This window comes from Fundulus heteroclitus, chromosome 2 (genome assembly GCF_011125445.2).
Source record: "Fundulus heteroclitus isolate FHET01 chromosome 2, MU-UCD_Fhet_4.1, whole genome shotgun sequence".
Lineage (NCBI taxonomy): Eukaryota > Metazoa > Chordata > Actinopteri > Cyprinodontiformes > Fundulidae > Fundulus > Fundulus heteroclitus.
In genome coordinates this window covers 15419063-15439155 of record NC_046362.1, presented here as the reverse complement: position 1 = coordinate 15439155, position 20093 = coordinate 15419063, and the positions used below count along the sequence as shown (strand labels likewise).

General features: G+C 40.3%; 1 protein-coding gene and 1 non-coding gene across 10 annotated transcripts; both read right to left on the bottom strand.

Moving 5' to 3' along the window:
- Positions 1 to 4808: 4808 nt before the first annotated feature.
- kif23 (kinesin family member 23) lies at positions 4809 to 17732 on the bottom strand. 9 transcript variants are annotated; one of them, XM_036149064.1, is made up of 25 exons: positions 17504 to 17731; positions 17223 to 17289; positions 16963 to 17091; positions 15774 to 15879; positions 15394 to 15530; positions 15188 to 15300; positions 14918 to 15088; positions 14728 to 14772; positions 13934 to 14046; positions 13536 to 13657; positions 13313 to 13415; positions 13165 to 13244; positions 12968 to 13087; positions 12704 to 12863; positions 10976 to 11137; positions 10733 to 10899; positions 10470 to 10643; positions 10192 to 10380; positions 10093 to 10155; positions 9546 to 9884; positions 9149 to 9382; positions 7692 to 7780; positions 5606 to 5684; positions 5227 to 5297; positions 4809 to 5143 (listed from the first exon to the last, which is right to left on the bottom strand). In XM_036149064.1, exons 1-25 carry the CDS (start codon positions 17515 to 17517, stop codon positions 5128 to 5130), a joined length of 3063 nt encoding a protein of 1020 aa, XP_036004957.1. In that variant the 5' UTR covers positions 17518 to 17731; the 3' UTR covers positions 4809 to 5127. The 9 variants fall into 9 exon arrangements, with proteins under 9 accessions (XP_036004957.1, XP_036004966.1, XP_036004951.1 ...); XM_036149073.1 differs by having other exon boundaries at positions 10093 to 10137; XM_036149058.1 differs by having other exon boundaries at positions 10093 to 10380; positions 14918 to 15090; positions 15193 to 15300; positions 17504 to 17732.
- On the bottom strand, positions 13784 to 13881 carry LOC118557349. Its single transcript, XR_004927824.1, has one exon. It is a non-coding gene; the product is annotated as a Z30 small nucleolar RNA (small nucleolar RNA).
- Positions 17733 to 20093: the final 2361 nt, after the last annotated feature.

Below are 20093 nucleotides of genomic sequence, written 5' to 3'. Positions count from 1 at the left end.
TTTTGGGGCAAATTCTCATTAACGTCTAGCTTTGGGCTTTGACTAGGCCACTGTAACATACACATATGCTTTGAACGTTACCATTCTAGTGTGGCTCTGGCTGTGGTTGGGAGCAATGACCTGCTGGAAGGTGGGCCTCTGCCCCTGTCTCAAGTTTTTTTTAAGGATTGGCCTACCGTTTAGCCCCATTCATCTAGTCATAAACCCGAACCAGCTCCCCTGTCCCTGCTAATAAGGAGAATCTACATGGCACAATGTTGCCACCACCATGTTTTATTGTGAGGATGAATGGTGTGTTCAGGCAGTGTAAGTTTTCTGCCCCACACAGCATTTTCCATGTCAATGAATAAGTTCAGCTTCAGTCTCATCTGGTCTGGTCTGCTCAGATCATCTGACATCTATTTATACGTGTTTGCTGTGTCCTCAATATGTCGTTTGGCAAACAGGAAATGGGACTTCTATTGGCCTTTTTTGCCATGATGGCTTTCCTCCCACTACTTTTACACTAAGGCCAGATTTGTGGAGTGCATGACTGATACAGTAGATGTCCTTTGAACAGATTCACTCACCTGAGTTTTTCATCTGCAGCTCCTCCAGAGATACCATCATCTGTTGGCTGCTTCTCTGATGGATTCTCTGCTTGTCTGACCGGCCAGTTTAGATGGACGACCATATCTGGTAAGTTTGGAGCTGTTCTCTTCTCTTTCTCTTCCCGAATGATAGTTTGAATAGCGCTCTGTGAAATGTTTAAAACTTGGGTTATTCTCTTGTACCCCAACACTGCTTTAAATGTTTCTACAACTACAATTTAAACTTGTGCATCGCTCCTTTTGATGAGGTCCACTTTAAAGGGGTCTAGGAAGCACCGTTGTGTATATTTACCATAACCAGAAGTGCGATATTGCGCATGCACACAATAACTAAACATGGAGAAGCAATGGAGCCGAGCAAGTCAGCAGCGCCCAGTGGAACCCAATCCCTGTAGATTGGGTCGGTCTTCAACCACGGCGAGCTGCCACTTTACTGCGAGGCATCGCAGCACGGTCTACTTGCTCTTACAGTGTCAGTTATCGCCATCTTGCCTACTGATAGCTGCCAGCAGATGTCACAACAATGTTTATGTCTGCTGATCACGCCCAAAGTTCTTTTCAGGCTCAACAAGGACTAAGAGAATAATATATGCCCAGCATTCATCCAAATACTTCTATTATTTTATTTTATGAATATATGGTTCTTTGTGTTTTATTAAATGGTCATAGTACATGCCTAGGCCCCTTTAAAAGCATAGTATAAAAAAATTATAGGTGGTTTAAACCCTTTGCAATGATTTGTAGGTATTTACAAAAATATTTTAAGTGTTTTTCTTAATATATTGGTGGTGTGCTCCACAAGCTCCAGAAAAATAGATCAGAGCTTTCAAAACAGACTCAACAATAACTTTCCAAGATCATTTTGGCTTCTAGATTTAATCTGCAAAAACCTGTGAATTGCAACTCAAAAACATCCCGCATCAGTCATCATGACCAGGACGATAGACGCAGGCCAGTGTGCTCATTTTCTCCTTCTATGTCTTGATTTCAGCCTATTCCTTTTTTTGGTAAATTATCCTCTTATAGAATAGCGTTTTATTTTGTTTCTTTTTCTGTAACGTTGTAAATTTACAAAAACAAATCTAACCAAAATAAATAAAATGAAGTCGAATCTAACTCGTGACTTACAAGAGCCCGCTGTTTACTATGCACCAATATACCAGCCATAAACGGTTTGTCGGTGTAGGCTGTAGAAAATCATGAGCCAAATCTCTGTGTGGTCATCTGGCTCACATGCGTAGACGTAATCCGACTGCAATCGAGAAAAATTAAAATATGAAAGGCGAAAGATTGGACAACACAAATTTGAATCAATGAATTATTAACCGACCCTCATTTACATTATAGATTGATGCGAAAATGATTTTCTCCGAACTGTGCCAAAGGCTGCTTAAGACCTCTTCATCAGAGTCATTCAAGCAAAGAGTCAATAAAATCCTGCAATTAGGCTCCCTCTTTTAAAAATCTGAGGCAGTCTAATTGACTGTGTACTCAAGTGGAAAAGCAGAATTCCCTCCAGCAAGTTTATTAACGCTGACAAAATAAAAAAAAAAGCATAATTCATAAACATACTAAGCTTTAAGCTTTGAAAGTGCAGAATGATGTATTCTGAGCACACAGTTGGGTGAGTGGCGTTGTCTTTGAGATGTGGTTTTTGTGTATTTCAGGTCTTTTAATGCAGTTCCCCTCAAGTGTCTCTTTTGTATGCGCTGATCAGAGGCTCATCAGGAGTTTGATAATAACATCTTCATAAAGCTCCCGGCCCTTGGCTTTCGAGAGCCCCGTGGTGAGGAGCTGTGTATAACATGGTGCAGCACATCAAACAGAGCTCGGTCAAAAAGCAAAGCACTCAATATCTCATAGAGGTGAATTTAATGGCCGCTGGTTGCTCTGGGCTCTTGACCCTCTCGAGAGGCTCCGTGTTAGTCACTCTCCAGTGCTTTCCAATTGAAAGCCAGCCAGATTGGCAGTAGATGAGTTTTCAACCATCTACTCGAAGCCTGGATGACTGTACCCACTGGCACGGGATGATCAGAACACCTGTGATGTTCTGCTGATAAGAGGTGGCTTAACTGAATGCTGGAAAAGTTAGTCTCTTCAGTTTTTAACACAAAGGAATTTTTTATTTATTTTTTATTAGCTCTCCACAGTAAAGTGACAGAACCGCTTGAGTGTTTATATCTTCAGGCCTCTAGAGATGAATGGATGCGGGGCTTTATTAAAGTTTCTCGTATCCATTTCCAACACCGGCCTTTTTTTTTTAAACTAAAAAATACAATTAAGAAAGGAAAGCCACAAAACTTCACAGCGTGTGTCAACCAAAGTATATTAACAAAAATATAAAGGAAATGACTTTCATACATCGTTCCTGTGCTTTCAGCAGCCCCTGAAAGGCCAGTAATTTTTGACTGATAGATGACAATTGGTTAACTTTCTTTGAAAGAAAAACTACTCTGCTCGTTGTTGTCATTTCTTTGCTTAGATCAGTTCAGCAGGTGGACTGAGCACAGCGGTCATTTCATGCTGCCTTGTGGTGCCATCTAGTGGCAACTAATGGTATGGACGATGCTTTAATAGGTGCAGCTTACATTTCAGTGGTTATATTTAAAAAGGCAAATCTGATTTTCCTTCCAGTCATATATTAAGTGTTCCTTCAGTTAATTTTCACACTTTCGGCTTACAGCAAACAAAAAATCCAAATTCAGTTCCCCACAAATTTGGATTGCATGAAATTATTTTATAGCAAGATGTTTAATACAGAAATTCTGGTGACATTAAAAGTATGTTTATGTAAAGTACACTTTCATACTCAAATCGGGCCTCCCTTTTGCATGTGTTTCCGCATCAATGCAGTGTGACACGGAGGTGAATTTGTGTTTCTGCTTAGGTGTACAGAAAGCCCAGGTTGCTGTTATTTTATTATTTTTTTAAAGCCGTCTACAGCTTATCTTTCTCTTGATGATACCCAACACATTCTCTATGGGTTTCAGCTCAGGCCAGTTTGCTGGCCAATGTAGCCCAGCAGCACCACTGACCCAGTTTTTGGTACCTTTGACCAGTGTTGTATAGTAATGAAGTAAAAATACTTCACTACTGTACTTAAGTATATTTTGGAGTACTTTATACTTTTCTCGAGTATACATTTTTTTGATAACTTTTACTTCACTATATTTCTGAATTTAATTGCATACTTTTACTCCAATACATTTTCAATGTTTGGTTTAGTTACTAAAGAGAGAGACTCACGCACGCAAGTGTTTTGACCCCACCTACTGATTGACTGTGACAAAGTTGGGACTTGCCTGGGCTTGTTCATCACCACCAACAGGATAAGAAGCTGGTTCGGTGGTAAAGTAGGTTAAATTAACCTTGTGGTATAGGTAAAGCATCTAATAGCAGAGAGTCCTAATCAGCAAATTTACCACTTCCTGTAGGTTAACTATCACTTTATCACTTAACCATGTTCTTAGTATACACCCCCTTTGCCTGTACTTGGTTGTGTACAATTTTAAAGTGCATAGCACTGACCTTACTTGAAGAAAAACTGAAAGCTTACAAAAAGGTTGTATTTTCTGTCTAAACTTGGTCTAAATTTCTCCTGCACTTGGCTGTTTATATTATTTTAAGAGAGTTTGACTTTCAAAGTTTACCAAAATCTAAAAAATGTCATTCAAACTGCATTTGCTTTGTTTTACTTTTTACTTATACTTTTTATTACATTACTTGAGTACATCTATTTTTAGAGTAATTTTCATACTTAAGTACAAGACATTTCAGATACTTTAAGACTTTTACTCAAGTAACATTTCAGTCAGTGACTTGGACTTTTACCAAAGTCATATTTTGGAGAGGTACCTATACTTTTACTTGACTCCGAGATTTCAGTACTTTATACAACACTGCCTTTGACAGCGTGAGCAGATGCCAGGAAAATCCAGTGCTTTATCCTGAGCCCAGGAGTGGCTCAACACAAGCAACGTGTCCATTGTAGCTCATGTTTGGAGAGCTTTGAAGCTTTGACTTTAGTTTCAGTACGAACCCTTTTTTCGTCATTAATGATTTTCAAGTTTTAAAACTAAACTGATTTACTGGAATTAACTTCTCTGTAAATCTCTTACTGATTCTTAACTGGATGTTTAACCCTACTTTATTTCCCACACTGACTTCAAAAAGGACATTTTTATCCCCAAGAAGATCCAGAATGAAATCAATGTTTGTTTTTTTACATTTTACTTGAAGCTTAATACAAGTCATTTAGACAACTTGAGTAGTAGACAACAACATTGTGGAGATAGTGAGCATTTGCAACAACAACAACCGACTCCTTCAAAAGCAACAAAAACATGCTTTACAAACACTTTGGTGACCTATGGCTAAAAATCCTTTGCATATATATCTCGATCATGAGGAAAAAAGCATAAATATTGGGACAAAGGTCAAATATAAAACAAGTTCAGAATATTGCACAGCAGCCAGGTGAGCGCAGGAGAGGGGGGGGGGGGAGTTACAGAATAACTGTTGAAGACACCAGCAGCTTTCAGGGCTTTCTGCGCCTGCGAAAGAACAGAATGTATCAGAAATTTCATACAATTTGAACAAAGCCACCCGTTATTAAACTGGGATGCCAGCAGCTTACTTTGTGATCCCGTGATGCTCAAATCCAGGTCCCATGTTTGATCCAGCCTTCATCTCCAAGGCCACAGAGCACTGGGGAAAAAAAAAAAAAAAGGGTAAATAAATGAACCAGAAATTCAACTCATGCCTTTAATTTGCATTTTAGGAAGATAAAAGCATTTTTGTGGTCATTTGGTTTATTTTAATTCCTGAAGAAGTCCAGCCTTATATTCTGCTTTGATTTTCCTACCATTTTATGTGCTGCACAGTTCTGTATCTGAACACATTGCTACGGCTGTTGCTCACAACTTTCTGCTAGTTCAGAACTTCATCTTCAGCTTAGATCAAAACTAGAACATTTCAGAAATATCTCTGCAAGAGTCTTATTTTTATTTATTTACCCGTGTTTCCACATCAGTCCAAGAACCACCTGTTTGATCTCCACTTGGTAGGGTGCCTTCTGAAGATTTTCTTTTTCGGCTTTAGAGGAGGAAAAAAAGAAAAAGAAGAAGAAAAAAAAAAAAAGCAGTTACAAATTTGTTTAGTCACCGTTTCCTAAAAATGCTTTCATCTTTACAAAACACACACACATACACACTTAACTTGGATAATGTAATTAAATTTCTACAAACTACTGTCATTAAGAAAAAATAAATAAACATTTCTAATGTTTACTTTCTCTTTATCGTAGCTACATCTACCCACAATGAACTGTAAATACTCTCTGTCATCCTCTAGACCTGAATGGTGGCTCAGAGCTCATCCTCTAAGCTGAGTTTCTTTCCTAGATGAAGCCTCCTAGGACCTAGTCAGCCATTACCCTCTCCAACCTAGAAACTAATCCTGAATCGCTACTTCTGTAGATTCTGTAGATAACTTAACCAATCTGTTTACTAAGTCATTGTAATCGAATCATCTAAAGTGCCTTCATGACGTGTTTTCAATTGGTGCAATATAAATAAACTAGATTATGGTTTCATTCAAAATGCTTTCTGTATATTGAAAACAAAAGAACACAACACCTTCAAAGTATGGCTGGACAATAATAGGAAAAAACATACAATTGGTATATTGTTACCAACTGTATGTTTTCCTATTACTGGATATTAAGATGACAGTATGGGCAGCAAACCCCACATCATCTAAAGTATATCAGGACTGGGCATCAAGAGCTGCGACTGTTTCTGACTGACCATGTTCTATTCTATACTGCTGTGGAACGGCTTATGTGTCAGGAACAAAATGGATGCTAAATCATTTGATAACAATGATCAATCCAAAGCCAGAGAGACAGCAAAACTGGTGCGGCAGGCTAGCAATAAACAGCATTGTAAGAGGGGGCCAATTTGACCCGGGGGCCGTCGCCCCCCATTTTCACACCTCTAGGTCCAAATGTTCCCTTCTTGCAATGCCGTTACTGCTAGCATGTTTTGGGGAAACAATAAGCGGCCATCAGAGCACGTTGGTAGCCTGATGCTCCTCTTTTGCTTGTGAAATATCAGTTTTTGTCACCATTAATCCTGTTGAGTCACTATGCAAAGGCACTGCAGAAACTCTTCAGACTGATGAGGTCTTAGAGAAGCGATGAAACATTTCAATAAAGAACTTGTCCAGAGGACCCAGCCTACTCAATTTATTGTATTTTGTATATTTCTACCAGCACTATTGAGATGCATCAGGACAATTACATTTGGACGGTATAGCAGAGTTTGAGTTGAGCAGGATGATAACAAAATGCATACAGTCGTGGTTCTGATGGCATTTAGAAATCAGCTCTTCACTGCCAATGAGAGGCACGGTTTATCTGAACATCAATGAGGCCGCTCCATACTGCAAGCTTGGGACTGAAAGATCCCCAAACCTGAGGCCAGTAAGAAAAAAAAAAAATAAATAAAAATATCTAAACCAACTAATAAGCCATCTGGTGCCAGCAGGATCTCTGAAGTCTCCCTCTGTGTTTTTACCCTCGCTGTTGTCCTCCAGCAGTGCCAACTCTGCAGTCGCTCCACAATTTCCACATGTAGTCATTTATGGACATGTGTGATTGTCTCCATCTTAGGAATGAATCATCACACCTAACATGTAGGAATTAGTCTGCTGAGCTGACCTCTCTTCTTTTTCAGTGAGAGATCCTGTTAAATGATTTAGATTCATTTTATGTCCTCAGCACACAAAACAAAAACAGAGGAATACTCACGGTCGACATCTGATTGAGGTCGTTTCTGTAGTTATTTTTTTTTGTGGACAATGTTGTTTAGGCCAAAATGTGATTACATTTCAGGTTTTATACTCCTTGAGATAAATAAAACTGATCTAAGTTATACTTCAATGTATTTGGTTGAGTTTTAGCACTTTGTGGTTTGTGTCTGCCGCACATTTTCACAGCAGGTCCAAAGTCTGTGTATCGCTGTGTGTGCGTAGATGGTTTATACATGAGGTCCCTGGACTTTAAATGGTTTAAACAACGAAAAAAAAAGTGTTTGTCACCTTTGGACAGTGGCGAGCTCCTGTTTAAGCGTCTCGATGTCGGTGAACTGAACAGCTTGACCTCCTCCTCTGGTTTTAATCACGTCCCCCTGAAATGGTAGGAACAAAAAGGTTAAAACCAACTTTAATCATTAGCAACAGAAAATCAGTAAACTATAAAAATGAAAAAGATCTTCCAAGTTAAAAGACAGACCAGGTAACTTGGAAAATTACGACATTTTTTAACCGCCCAACCAAATAATTGCCTCGTTTCTCAAAATGTCTAAGTAACAGCATCTGTTAATGGCTTTTCAGAAATCTAGCTATACAAATAATCCTTACTTTATATCAGACAAAAGAACATTATTTACAAGATAATGTAGTGCAGTAAACAGCTCCTATTTTCTATATCTTAATTATCTTGAATAAGTCTTAAAAAAATTTTTTTTATAATATTCTTATATTGGAAGTTCACTATAAATTTGGAAATATAAGTTATAGTAAACATGTGAAAAATAAATGAATGCTGCAGTGTAATCCCCAGTTTTTGTGGATGAATTGCCCCCCAGTTCTGTAACTTCAGGAATTGAGCAAATGCTGGAATATGTTGAAAATTCTCAGTCATCCAGGTCACAATCAATCCAAAAGAACGGTTAAATAAAAACAACTGGACGTCTATTTTGAAGCTGAAGACGTTTTGCTTCCCATCCAGGAAGCTTTCTCAATAAAAATGTCTGGAGTAGTGTTGAGTTCCAAGCTTAGACCTGCAGGCGAGGCGTCGTTAGAGCTTAGATTCATCTGGAACAATGGAGAGTCGTTAGGCTCGTCGTTTGTCTGGCTCACAGGAGAAATTCTGTGGTCACATGCATGGAGGTGTGAAATGGGGTGAAACTGGCCAGGAATCAAACCTCTTGGTGCTGTAAATTCCCCCGTTCTGTTCTGCGGTGTTGAGGAAATCCAAAAGACACCACAGAACAGGGACAAGAGCAGGCACAAAAACATCCCAGATTTTGGGACGTGAGCGGTTGATGAGCTCCAGGTGATCTACATGTGAATCTAAGCTCTAACGACGCCTCGCCTGCAGGTCTATGAAGCTTGGAACTTCTCACTACTCCAGACATTTTGAATTGAGAAGACTTCCTGGATGAGAAGCAAAACATCTTCAGAATAGATGTCGTTTTATTTTTTCCAACCCTTTTTTGGTACAAATGCTGGAATGAGTACAGATAAATTAACGTTAGTTTCATCATTCATTCTTTCTGCACAGGTTTCTACATTTATTGGTTCTGCTTTTAATTTCTTCACTTTTAGTGGCTCATTCTTTTACAGATTTATTCTTCATTTCACGCTCAAAAAAGACAAAAAAAAAAAAAAAAGGACAATGTTGAAAGTAAGTGTTTCTCAAACAGAAAACTGATGTCAACGTTAGTGAAAAGTTAAAAACATATGATCTGGGCTCGTGCAGCATTTTACTTGACCTTAATAAGTTTGGTCTGAATCTCGCCGTCAGAAGCGACCTCCTGGTGAGTCAGGACGTATCTGTCGCACTTGGACAGGGCCTTCTCGCTGGGCGTGGACACCTGGATGGCGTTGGGGATGACGGGCTGCAGCACCGTCCCCAGGTCGAGGCTGGAGGTCGGCTTGTGGTCCACCCATTTCTCCCCGCCGGCAGAACGGGACCGTCGGTGGAGAGGCCGCACCGGTGTCGTCGTCTGCTCAGACCAGGGAAACCATTCAGAGTGGCGCACAGAGAAATGTAGAACTCTAACTAGAACGTGCTGAAAGCCGAAAAAACAGGAACGGTTTCACGGCAAGTGGTGCAGAGAATCTAGTTTTCATTCTTCAACCTGACGCTGCTGCAGCCATCTCACTGACCCTGTTGCTTCTCTCTATCAAGTCAAGGACAAAAGTGGGAGACGGGAGGCCGGCCCCTTCCTGTCTACTACAGCACTCTCCTCTTCTCTTGGCTCGGGGGGCGGAGGAACCGACGGGAGACTGGGTTCCTTTGGGAGCACTAGGGGACGGTAAACCCTGCCTGCTGTCCGGAGCTACCTGCTGCTCCAGCAAGCAGTCCGAAATCGACACCGATAAGGAACTGTTGCTGCTGGGGAGCGGACATATCGGCCTGGGGTTCATCTCAACCTCCTCAAGGTTAACGGTTCTGACTGCAGGTGACCCTGGCACTGGACTGACCTGAGGGGACTCAACGGGGCTCTGAGGAGCAAAGTGGACATGCACATTGGAGATGAGATCAGAAGTACAAATACAACATGAACAAACAGAAAGCTGCGCAGTCTCACAGCCAGAACCAGAGTTGCAGAAAGGCAACAGCATCATTAGTCAGGGATACTCTTAAACTATAAACTATTTTCCATAAAACAAATAAAAAGACCGTGAGCCGATTTCGAAGGAGGCAACATACAGGAAGAGGAGACGGTGATGCCGATCTCTTTGCTGGGGGTCGCTCCTCCCTGGAGGGTCGCTTCTCCCTGGAGGGTCGCTCCTCCCTGGAGGGTCTCTCCTCCCTGGAGGGTCTCTCCTCCCTGGAGGGTCTCTGAGGCTGAGTTTGAGGCTGAGTCTGACGCGGGGGAGCATCAGAACGACCAGGAGTCTTGCTCTCTGTTACTATAGCCTTGAGTTGCTTCAGCTTTTCATCTTTAACCCACAGCTTGTTCTGCATCTCGAGCTGCATCGCGTTCACACGTTTCTCCTGCACAACAGCGACAATGTTACTCGCCTCAAAGTCCGACGGCGCCCCAAATGTAACGTGAAAGCGGCGGCGTGCTCGCTGCGACTTACACATTCCTTCTCCCACTTGTGCTGAGTGTCTGAGACCATGCCCTGCATGCGCTGCTCCATGCGCCTCTTGTCGGAGAGCTCTCTCTGCAGTCTGTGCCCCCTGGTTTCCAGCTCCTGCTGCAGGGAACGCTTGTCATCCTCGTAGATCTTAGTTGTTTTCTGCAAAATGACGATCTGGAACAGAGTCATGAGAAACCTTTAGAAAAACAAACAAACAAAAAAAAAAACGTCTACACACCAGTAGTTTTAAGTTAAGGCAGAACCTTGTTTTCTTGCATCTTGGCCTTCTTCTCTAAACGTTCGATCTCAGTCTTGTTGCTCTGGATCGCTCGGTCTTTCTCTGCAAGTCTGCCGTTTTGTTCGTGGATTAAATTCTCTTTGGAAATGAGGTTGGAGTCCAGTTCTTGAAGCATAGACTTCATCATGTTGGCTAAAACGAGAAGAAACGGAAGGTGAGGCGAGACCAGAAACAGACGGCCCGTGGGAAAGGAGCTCTGGGCAGGCACCTGCTCGGCTGCATTCCTCAACCATCATCTGCCGGATCCTCTGTCTGTTCTGCAGCGCTTCAATCAGCCGGGGCAGGGTGATCTCATCGTTGGGGTCAGTCAGTTCAGACGAGGGCAGAGGCGGCAGGCTCAGCGCCATGCCGTTCAGAACGGAGATTCCACCTGAAGAAACAGGACCAGTTCAGCCCCTTAACACCGTTTCTAATGCAACAGAAAACTGGACGCATCCAAGGATCATAGACATCAAAAACAACTTGATTTAAAGATGAAAGTTCTGACGTTCTCCTTTTAATGACGTCAGCTCAGCGTCTGCAGATATTCCTACTTCGACTCTTTCAAGAAGGCTTTCAATTCCGTTTATGAGAATTCAAGGTTTTGAGCATTTGTGAGGTCAGACACTGGTGTAGGACCAGAAGGGCTGGCTAACAGGCTCCTCTTTGTTGCATTCCAGTCAGGTTGAGGTCAGTACTCAGGGTGGAAGACCTTTACTCGCCTCCACAACCTCCCTCATTCATGCATTTATTGAACTTGCCTTGTCACAGTCTTGCTGGAGCTGAAAATTTATCTCCAACCTGTTTAGGAACATAAAATGGTCCTAAAGCTAAATCCTATGAACTAGGAATTCTCTTTACTAGAACTAAGCCAACTCCTGGGTAAAAAAGCCCCACATGAGCTCAGGCTTGTTTTATTTGTAAATAATCAAGGGTCTCGGTCTCTAAGGTAAGCCCTTTATTAATATACTTTAGGGAAAATTTTTTTTAAAAAATCCACAGAATTGATTTTTACTCTAATCTAACAAACCAGATTGAAAATGTGTAGCACTCTACATTCTGCACATTATCAATCCTGGTTGGCTCCCATTGAATCTGTTCAGGGCTACGTCCTTTCTGGACTTGTCTCTGTAGTAATTGGTTGAGTCATACAACTCAGGCCGACAGCAGTCTATCACTATCAGCTTAACTTCCACATCACATCCAGTTCCTGATTGGTTGTCACAACAAGACAAAAGTGCAGATTTATCAACACCAGCGACTCGTTTCGGTGTGATCACCAATATTATGCCTGTTGCATCACTAGAAACTCATTTGCAGCATCTCTGTGTTGCACCAGTACATAAGGCTAACAAGTAGATCGGTCGTTTGCTCCAGTCGCTTGAACGCACCACCTCGTTTTGGTGCGGCCTTTTAAAAACGCAGAGGAGACACTTCACACCCCGGTCAGCCATTTTTGGAGTATGCTGGAGGACGATGCAATGAACTGCGCCCACTTGTTGCTTAATCATCTTTAAGCTTGGACTACAAAATCGTGCCAATTTTTTTTATTTTTTTTAAATAAGCTGTCAACTTGGAAGGTGACCTTTTTAGCAGTTCTGCAGTATTATCCTTGATAATAGAGAAAACACTGCACGGTATCTGTAGCAGTCAGGCTACGGATACAGAATTTATGGAAGCTACATACTGTAAGATGGATGAATAAAAATAACAGATGAACGAGGAATCAATAAAGGCACAAAAAAAAAAAAAAAGTTACACCAGGATTTAAACATCTAAAAACAAATGAGTGAATAAGAGTGCAATGTTCTGAACCGAAAGTCCTTCAGACATCAAGACATTTTAAGGTGATATGATCTGACTGGTTTCATTTAAAATGTGTCTTTGAAAGAATATATGCAGCTATTACATCTGTAACTATGTTTCTCAACCTATTAGACTTGTGTAGCATTCTTACCGTTGTCTATCGGACTACTACGCTCCTCCAACCTGTGAGAAAGCTCCTCTTTTGAAGTCTGGTTCCGATGGCGGCGTCCTGGAGTAAAGCCACATATGGGCCTGTCCACTGGACGAGCCACCTCCACCTCCTGGGTCATCTCTGCAAAACGCATCACCAGCTGCACAGACAGGACATTGGTTAGGAAAAAGGAAACGGGGAAAAAAAAAAAGTGGTACCATTTAACCCATTTAGCATGACACTGAATCTGTGAGATCAACTTGCCATTGTTTCCTCATAATCCCCTGCATTGGGGTTGACGCAGACGACCATCCGGACCTTTCCTTCTCCGTCAAAATAGTTTTTAAACAGGTGGGTGACTTTGGAGTCTCTGTACGGCACCATCTATGAACACAAACGCTACATTTAATGCGTGGTTCGAACGCAAACAATGGTTTTCGTTTTCACCTGGCAGCTCTTACTTTGTTAGTGCCACACATTTGGTTCTCCCGAAGTATTTCAATGCACGTCCGCAGATTCAGGAGAGACTGGTTAATGTTTCCTGTGTGGCAAAACGTGTTAGACGGAGCGAAAGATTTAGGCGTAAAATTGTCTCCGTGATTAACGGACCTGCTTCACGGATCCGCGTGCCTTCGGCTCCCGTCCTACCAGTGCGCTCGCTTCCTGCCAAGTCGACCAGACACAGCTGGCTGACACTCACCTGGTTTTTGTCCTGAAAATTGAAAGGAGGAAAAAAAAAAAAAGAAAAAAATATAAGTATAAATTTTAACTTAACAGCTGGGGGACTTTAAAATGTGTTATGAACTGTGGGAAAGGTTTAGTCGCAGCTCACCTGGAGAATGTTATCACCGTCTGCATCCAGAGGAGCCTGAGCCAGCTTGATAATAAAAACACTGTGCGATCGGCTCGACTCTCTGTTAAGCCGAGTATTTGCAACCTTTCTTCTCTTTTGACCTGCAAAAAAAAAAAAAAAAAAGAGAAAATTCACAGATGTTACTAAAAAGGTTAAATGCAGAATTGTGATGGGCAGGTTTAATTCATCCCAACAATTTATGGCACAAAACTACAGATCTTTCCAACCTGCTCAGAGAGAAGATTAACCAGATTCATTTCCTGGACAGAGCCGACCCGGAGATCAGCAATTCCAGGTCAGTTGCATCTAAAAATCATCACTGCAGTGTTTCCTTTCTCTAAGGCTCATTTGTATCCCGATTTCACGGAAACTCTCACCTCTCCAGAAAACTTGAAACGCTTCCTCAGCAGACTTGACTTCCACCTCCATACAGCCCGCCACATACATGTTGTGATTCTGATCCTCTCTAAGGGTTTTAGATTGAGGTGGTCTACAGCAAAAAAAAAAAAAAAAAAAGTTAGATAAGACCGTTATTCACTGAAGTGAAACCGTCTTTCATGCTACAGATAAAGAGCATAAACCATTACATGCAAGTAGGCACAAGAGAAGAGCTTTAAACACAAATTGTGCCTTTTGTTTTTCTATAATTTCCTTCTCTTTTTTTTACCATGCTTATCCAAATATAGATAAAAGAGAAAACAACGGCATGTCTTTTAAGACATATTCCACTTTGCAAATACAAAACTTATTTTGTAATGTCACAAGAATGATGCTGCTGCCTCCAAGTTGAGCCCATTTCCATCCTGTGGTCCCAATGAAAAAAAAAATATGGTGTTTTAATGGTGAACTGATATGGGATTTTGTTTTACTTAATTCAATTTACCTATTTATTTAAATACACTTTTGAGTTAAATTTTGCATTTAGCATCTTTTGTTTCACAGAGATAGAAATAAAAATCATTTGGAATCTATTATGGACTCTGTTTTCAGAAATAAGAGACTAACAAATATTCTATGAAACACCTAGCAGTGTATTTAGATGGCTCTTTCCACCACACTTGCAAAAAACTCCCCGTTACTATAAGGGATATATTCTGAAATCCCATGTGAGGAACAGGACAGCTCGGCTAAATCATGCAGCTATACTGATGAGTATTCGATGGCCACGTACGTGAACTCTGTGTTCTGGCGCAAAGGAGTCCCTCCACCATTCCACCTAGCAAAAAGAAGACAACAGTTTTGTCCTCTAGCTGCTCTGTCAGGAAACTATTAAAAACGCCTTAATGAAGACTGTACAGGTCAAACAATATAATTAAGCATGCGTTTCAAGCCTATGTGTACACCTCATTCTAGAAACTTACTTTGGCTTGATTGCATCTTCCTGCATTTCCTCCAGGAGGTCGTAGATGTAGTTGTTATAGATTTCAATATAGGAGACAAAGACGCTGTAGCTGCTGTCCTCGTCCACACCGTCTGCTTTACAAGCCTCCTCTTGTTTGAGCATGTCACCGATTTCAGGATCTACCCTCTGTCTAAAAGTGGCAAATTACACACACTGATATTTAGTAATCCAGTCGCAAAGTATTGAAGAGCCGCTTGTTTCTGTTTCACAGCTTCACGTTGTCGTTTACCTGGAGGAGGGAGTTTTGGAAATGTTCAAAGCGTTGTCCCGCCTCTGACGCTCCAACAAAGCATCAACTTCACACTGAAGATCCACACCGTTTTTATCATCAGTCTTAAAAACCTGATCAGAGAAGACTCCATTAGACAAAGTTCAGAAAACCTGACAGGAAGTGACGTGGACTCAAAATATCCTCATTGTGTGCGGCTGTCTTACATATCTTTTGGCCTGATAAGGGTCGATGCTGTTGAAGAGCATGTCAAGGGAGCGGGGCAGCAACCCGCCCTGACCCGGAGAACCAGTCATGGTGAAAGTCTTTCCACTTCCCGTGACACCGTATGTGAAGAGCAGACCTGCCACAAAAAGACCATACTATTATCAGCCAGCATTGAATTTGAACAGAAGAAAAGGCTAGAGATGCCATAATAATACAGGAACTGAACAGTAGAAGCTTAAAGCTACCACCCAAGCAAAAGAAAATTACACGATATAGCTCTATCTTACTTTTGCTATTATAGCAGCTCTGTGCCTCTGTAGACAACTCAACAGCACTGCATATTAAAACATACAGTCCTGTATCTGATCTCTGCTCTTACCATTTTTCCCATGAATGAGGTCAACGATGAGAGGTTTGGCCACATGCTCAAAGAGCTCCATCTGATCGACAGAAACGCCAAAGACTTTTTTGAAGGAGTACTGCGTCTAAAAAGCAAAACAAATCCATTAGGGCAAAACAAAAACAATGTAATTGACCATGCAAAAAATAAAATAAAAATAAAAATAAAATACCAGTCATATGTTTAAGTACTTCAAAAAAAAGAAAATCTGAACAGCCTTCCAATTGTCATGCATTCTTTACAGAACAGCAACATTTTTAAAGAGAAGAGGAGCAGGTTTATCTTCAAGACACAGTTTCAAAGAACATTTGTAAAGAGATGTTAAACAGATAGGGAAATTTTGCTTTTTTGAAACTTCTCCAAAATTGTAATTTAATATATTTATATATCTAAGACCTAAGCACATTTTGTCTTGAACTCTTAGGATAAAGTGCACTCTTAAACAACCCATCTATGAAGCTAAAAGAAGGTAAAGAAGTAAATCAAACTGGTTAGTCTGTATCACAACCTAGATCAGCATTGTGAACAATGTGCCATTTAGGTGTTACGTTGATCTTTCTCTGCTTTGACAGATTATGCAGAAACTGGTGTACCTACAGTTAGTTAAAAATTACAGCATCTGATGCTGTAATTTATAAACACACTGTACACCCATAGCTGCATGCGTGCCTTTGTATAAACATAATGAACAGTGCTCATCATGCATCAAGGCTGTATTGTCAGTTTGTTTATTGGCTCCAAATAATGGAAGAAAACAGCTTTTTATTCCCCATTGTTTGGTTACACTCCATTTAGAAAATATATTCAGTTTGGGCTTTCTGTGCAATAAATAACATTTTTCCACAAGTCAATGAGTTATTCACTAAATAATTAAGACTGGCCCATTGAACCGAGATCAGTTTTTTTTTTCATATTCAATGAGAGATTATAGATAGATAGATAGATAGATAGATAGATAGATAGATAGATAGATAGATAGATTTCCAATGTAAATGTGACGGAAATGCTCGATATAATGACAGTATGCAGTAAATATTAGTAAATTCTATGTAAAGCAACCAAATAAAATCCTTAGATAGTTAAACCAGTTACTGCTGGTGCTGGTTTCGCTGACAAACGCGGTGTGCACGCCGCAGTAATCCAAAGGTACACCTGCTGGTTTGCTTACCTCTTTATATTCGCCATTGCGGTTTACTTTGAAGCCCTCAGGAGCATGCAGCTGGACGGTGGTGCCGCTGATCACCTCAATGCAGCACTCCTCGTCTTCCGCAGCCAGCGGCCGCACGCGGAGATACACCTAAGATAAACGAAAGCAAATAATTTTTCTTCGCTCCGACTACTCGTTCAAGAAAAAAAAATGCAAACGAGGCTACATAGTGCAGTAGTTCGCCATGTTGAAATGGTCTTTCATCAACCTGGGACACTTACCCCGACTGGGTCTTTCTGGCTGTTAGGCGGCTTTTTAGGAGGAGGCCTTCGGGGTGTTTTACATTTCCTGATAGAGAAGGAGAAACTGCATTACATTTCAAACCGGCACCGCAAGTCTGACCGATTATCCCGCAAACAACTATCCCGTAGCGTCAGCTAAGCTAGTAGTCAAAGCCTCGACAACTCCGCAAATAAATAGTTCAACATTAATAGATAATTCAGTGGATACGAGAAAGAAACTCTAAAGGCGATAAACGGAGGGGGAAATAAAGTCTACTTACGCTTGTCGGTTCATTGTGTGAAGAGTAAGTGCTTTAGTTTGACCGTGTCTGTTGCTCTAAATTTGAATCTTCCCTCCGTGTTATTTGGTACGGACCTTTTTTTTCAAAACGAGTCGAGACCAGCCAATAAGGTCGCAGAAAGAAATCACGTGTTTCCGGTGGGACTTCCGTGTCTTTCACGGCAAATACACGACACCGGGCAAAAATGTAAAATATGAGAAGTCAGCAGTTGGAAATGAAGTGAAATATCGGAATGCCTTTTGGGGTAGCCTAGCAACCGATAAACAGCTCCTGAGAGAGAACGGTGGAATTGTGCATTATTAAAAAAAGGTTTATTTCAGCGTCTAAAAGTAACAATATGCTTTACAGTTTTATCTGAAAAGAAACCGAGCTATTTATGACAAATAAACGTGGAGAAATAAACTACATAGTTACGTTTTTATCATTTCTATATTATGTTACTGTCAACATACTAGGTGAGGCAATACAGGCGTTTAAAAGTTTATCTGGTGTTCTGCCCATTTAAACTTCACTGCTTACAATGAGCAGAGTAACCAAAACAAGGACCAACATCGCCACCCTGGGGATCACATCCCAGGAAATAACTTCAGAACCTTCAGGTGCTGAGGTTTGTAGGCCGATGAGAGAGAGAGAGAGAGAGACGTGCTTATGTGATTTAAATAAACATTTATCTGTTTCTTTCTCATTTTCTTAAAAAAAAAAAAACAGGTAAAACCACACTGTAATTGGAGGGGAGGCAGGTGTGCATGATTGAAGCCTATAGCAAGGGGGATACATGCACACACAAAGGTGAAATGGATGAAGGCACAATAATTGTGATAAAAGATAACTTTGTAGGATTTATTTGTCACATAGTAAATGTTACAGTACACATGAAGAAACGTGATAAAATAAAAGAAATTGTAACAGCACCAGGGAGATTCTTGGACATGAAAGATATTCAAGCTTCATACCCTTCTAAGTACTTCTGAAATAACAGAAACATGCTCAAAACAAGGGTTAAAGTTTTTGTTAATGCTTCTACGCATTTTTTCAATGGAATGTCAGGAGTTATGGACAAGAACTAAGACGTCATGTTTATGAATTAAAAATAGTGCCAGATATAATATGTGTACAGGAGACTTGGTTCAAATCTCTTGGTTCAAACATTTTATTTCAAAGAATTGGAAATTTGGCAGGTGGGATCTAGATAAAAAAGGAAGACATTGATATAAAATACAAAAATCTGTATCACTAAGGAATTTTGGTGAGAAAAATAGATGAGACGAAGTAGCTATGGTCAGACTAAGGGTAGGAAACACTTATCTTAATGACATATTGTATATGATTGGGATGAAAGTCAACGGTAAATGTGAGGGATGTGAAGTAAAAGAAAATGTAGAACACATATTGTTAAACAGTGAAATGTACATAAATGAAGGAGACTGTGTGTAGTAGTACGAAAGGCAGGAAAAGAATGGGTCCTGGAAGGCATACTGGGAAATGAAGGGAACAACGAGAAAATCTGTACAATTATGAAAACATTATTAATTTATATGCATAACACAAAACTAATAAACAGAATTTAGTGGGTGGAAGCCATTGATGTTACACACCAATGTATAGTAGGTGGCGGTATGCACCTATAAGCCATTTACAACCTGCCATAATAATAAAGAAGAAGATAACATAACCCTAATGACAAACAATCCAGCTGATAAATAGCTCGGACCATGACTAAATACTGACTCATTCTTGTCATTTAAAATCGCAAAGACTTGTAAAATGTATGTTTTGAGTCATTGATAGATTATACAGAAGAATTAATTTGTAATATTTTAACAAACTGACAAGTGGGGTTGTGCATGTGTATTAAGCTAACTTTTACTCTGAACAGGCTAAAAACAATCTATGTGTCATTATTTCTTAGTGGTAAAGAGAGCCCAAATAGAGAGCATTACTGCTCGCTATTGTGCTCCACTTGATATTCATGCAAAAACTTGATCATTTTTTGGAATTATTTCAATTCCAACAGACACCGAAATGATAAGGAAAAAATAAAATAAAAAAGGAAAGGAGAAAGGTGCGGCAAAACGTAAAAAAAGGGAGAGAATGTGATAAAAATGGCTTAGAGGAAAAAGAGAGTACGAGATAACATCTTCAGGGTTTGCTTCACCTGCAGAAAGACAGATAGGAAGAACAACAAAACAAACACAAAAGTATCACAGGTACAAACAACCAACACCTGTGATAACATCTCTGAAAAATACACAGTATTATTTCATATAATTCAATTTAAAACTGCTTTATTAATCCCAAAGGGAAATTAAACACTAGTCTAACTAGTCAACGAGTTTAAATGAATGTTAAATAAATAGATTGTTTTGAGTGAATAACATCCTTTATTACTTGACTTGAATAACGCTCCACAATATTATTTTTTCTTCTTTTTGTAAGTCAAAGAGAAAAGGATTACCGCCACATATGAAATACAGCATGTCGTGACGTCACTTTGTAGTCTTAACCGGACACCAAACATGGCCTCCGGTAAAGTCGTTGTTTGACGAACAGCGCCCTCTGCTGTGCTCCG

What these genes read in the sequence shown, in the direction of transcription:
- kif23 (XM_012865058.3), bottom strand. An exon ending in CTTATCAGGCCAAAAGATAT is followed by an intron (nt 15,301 to 15,393) that starts GTAAGACAGCCG and finishes TTCTCTGATCAG; the next exon opens with GTTTTTAAGACTGATGATAA. An exon ending in GAGCTCGCCACTGTCCAAAG is followed by an intron (nt 5,685 to 7,691) that starts GTGACAAACACT and finishes CCTCCTCTAAAG; the next exon opens with CCGAAAAAGAAAATCTTCAG.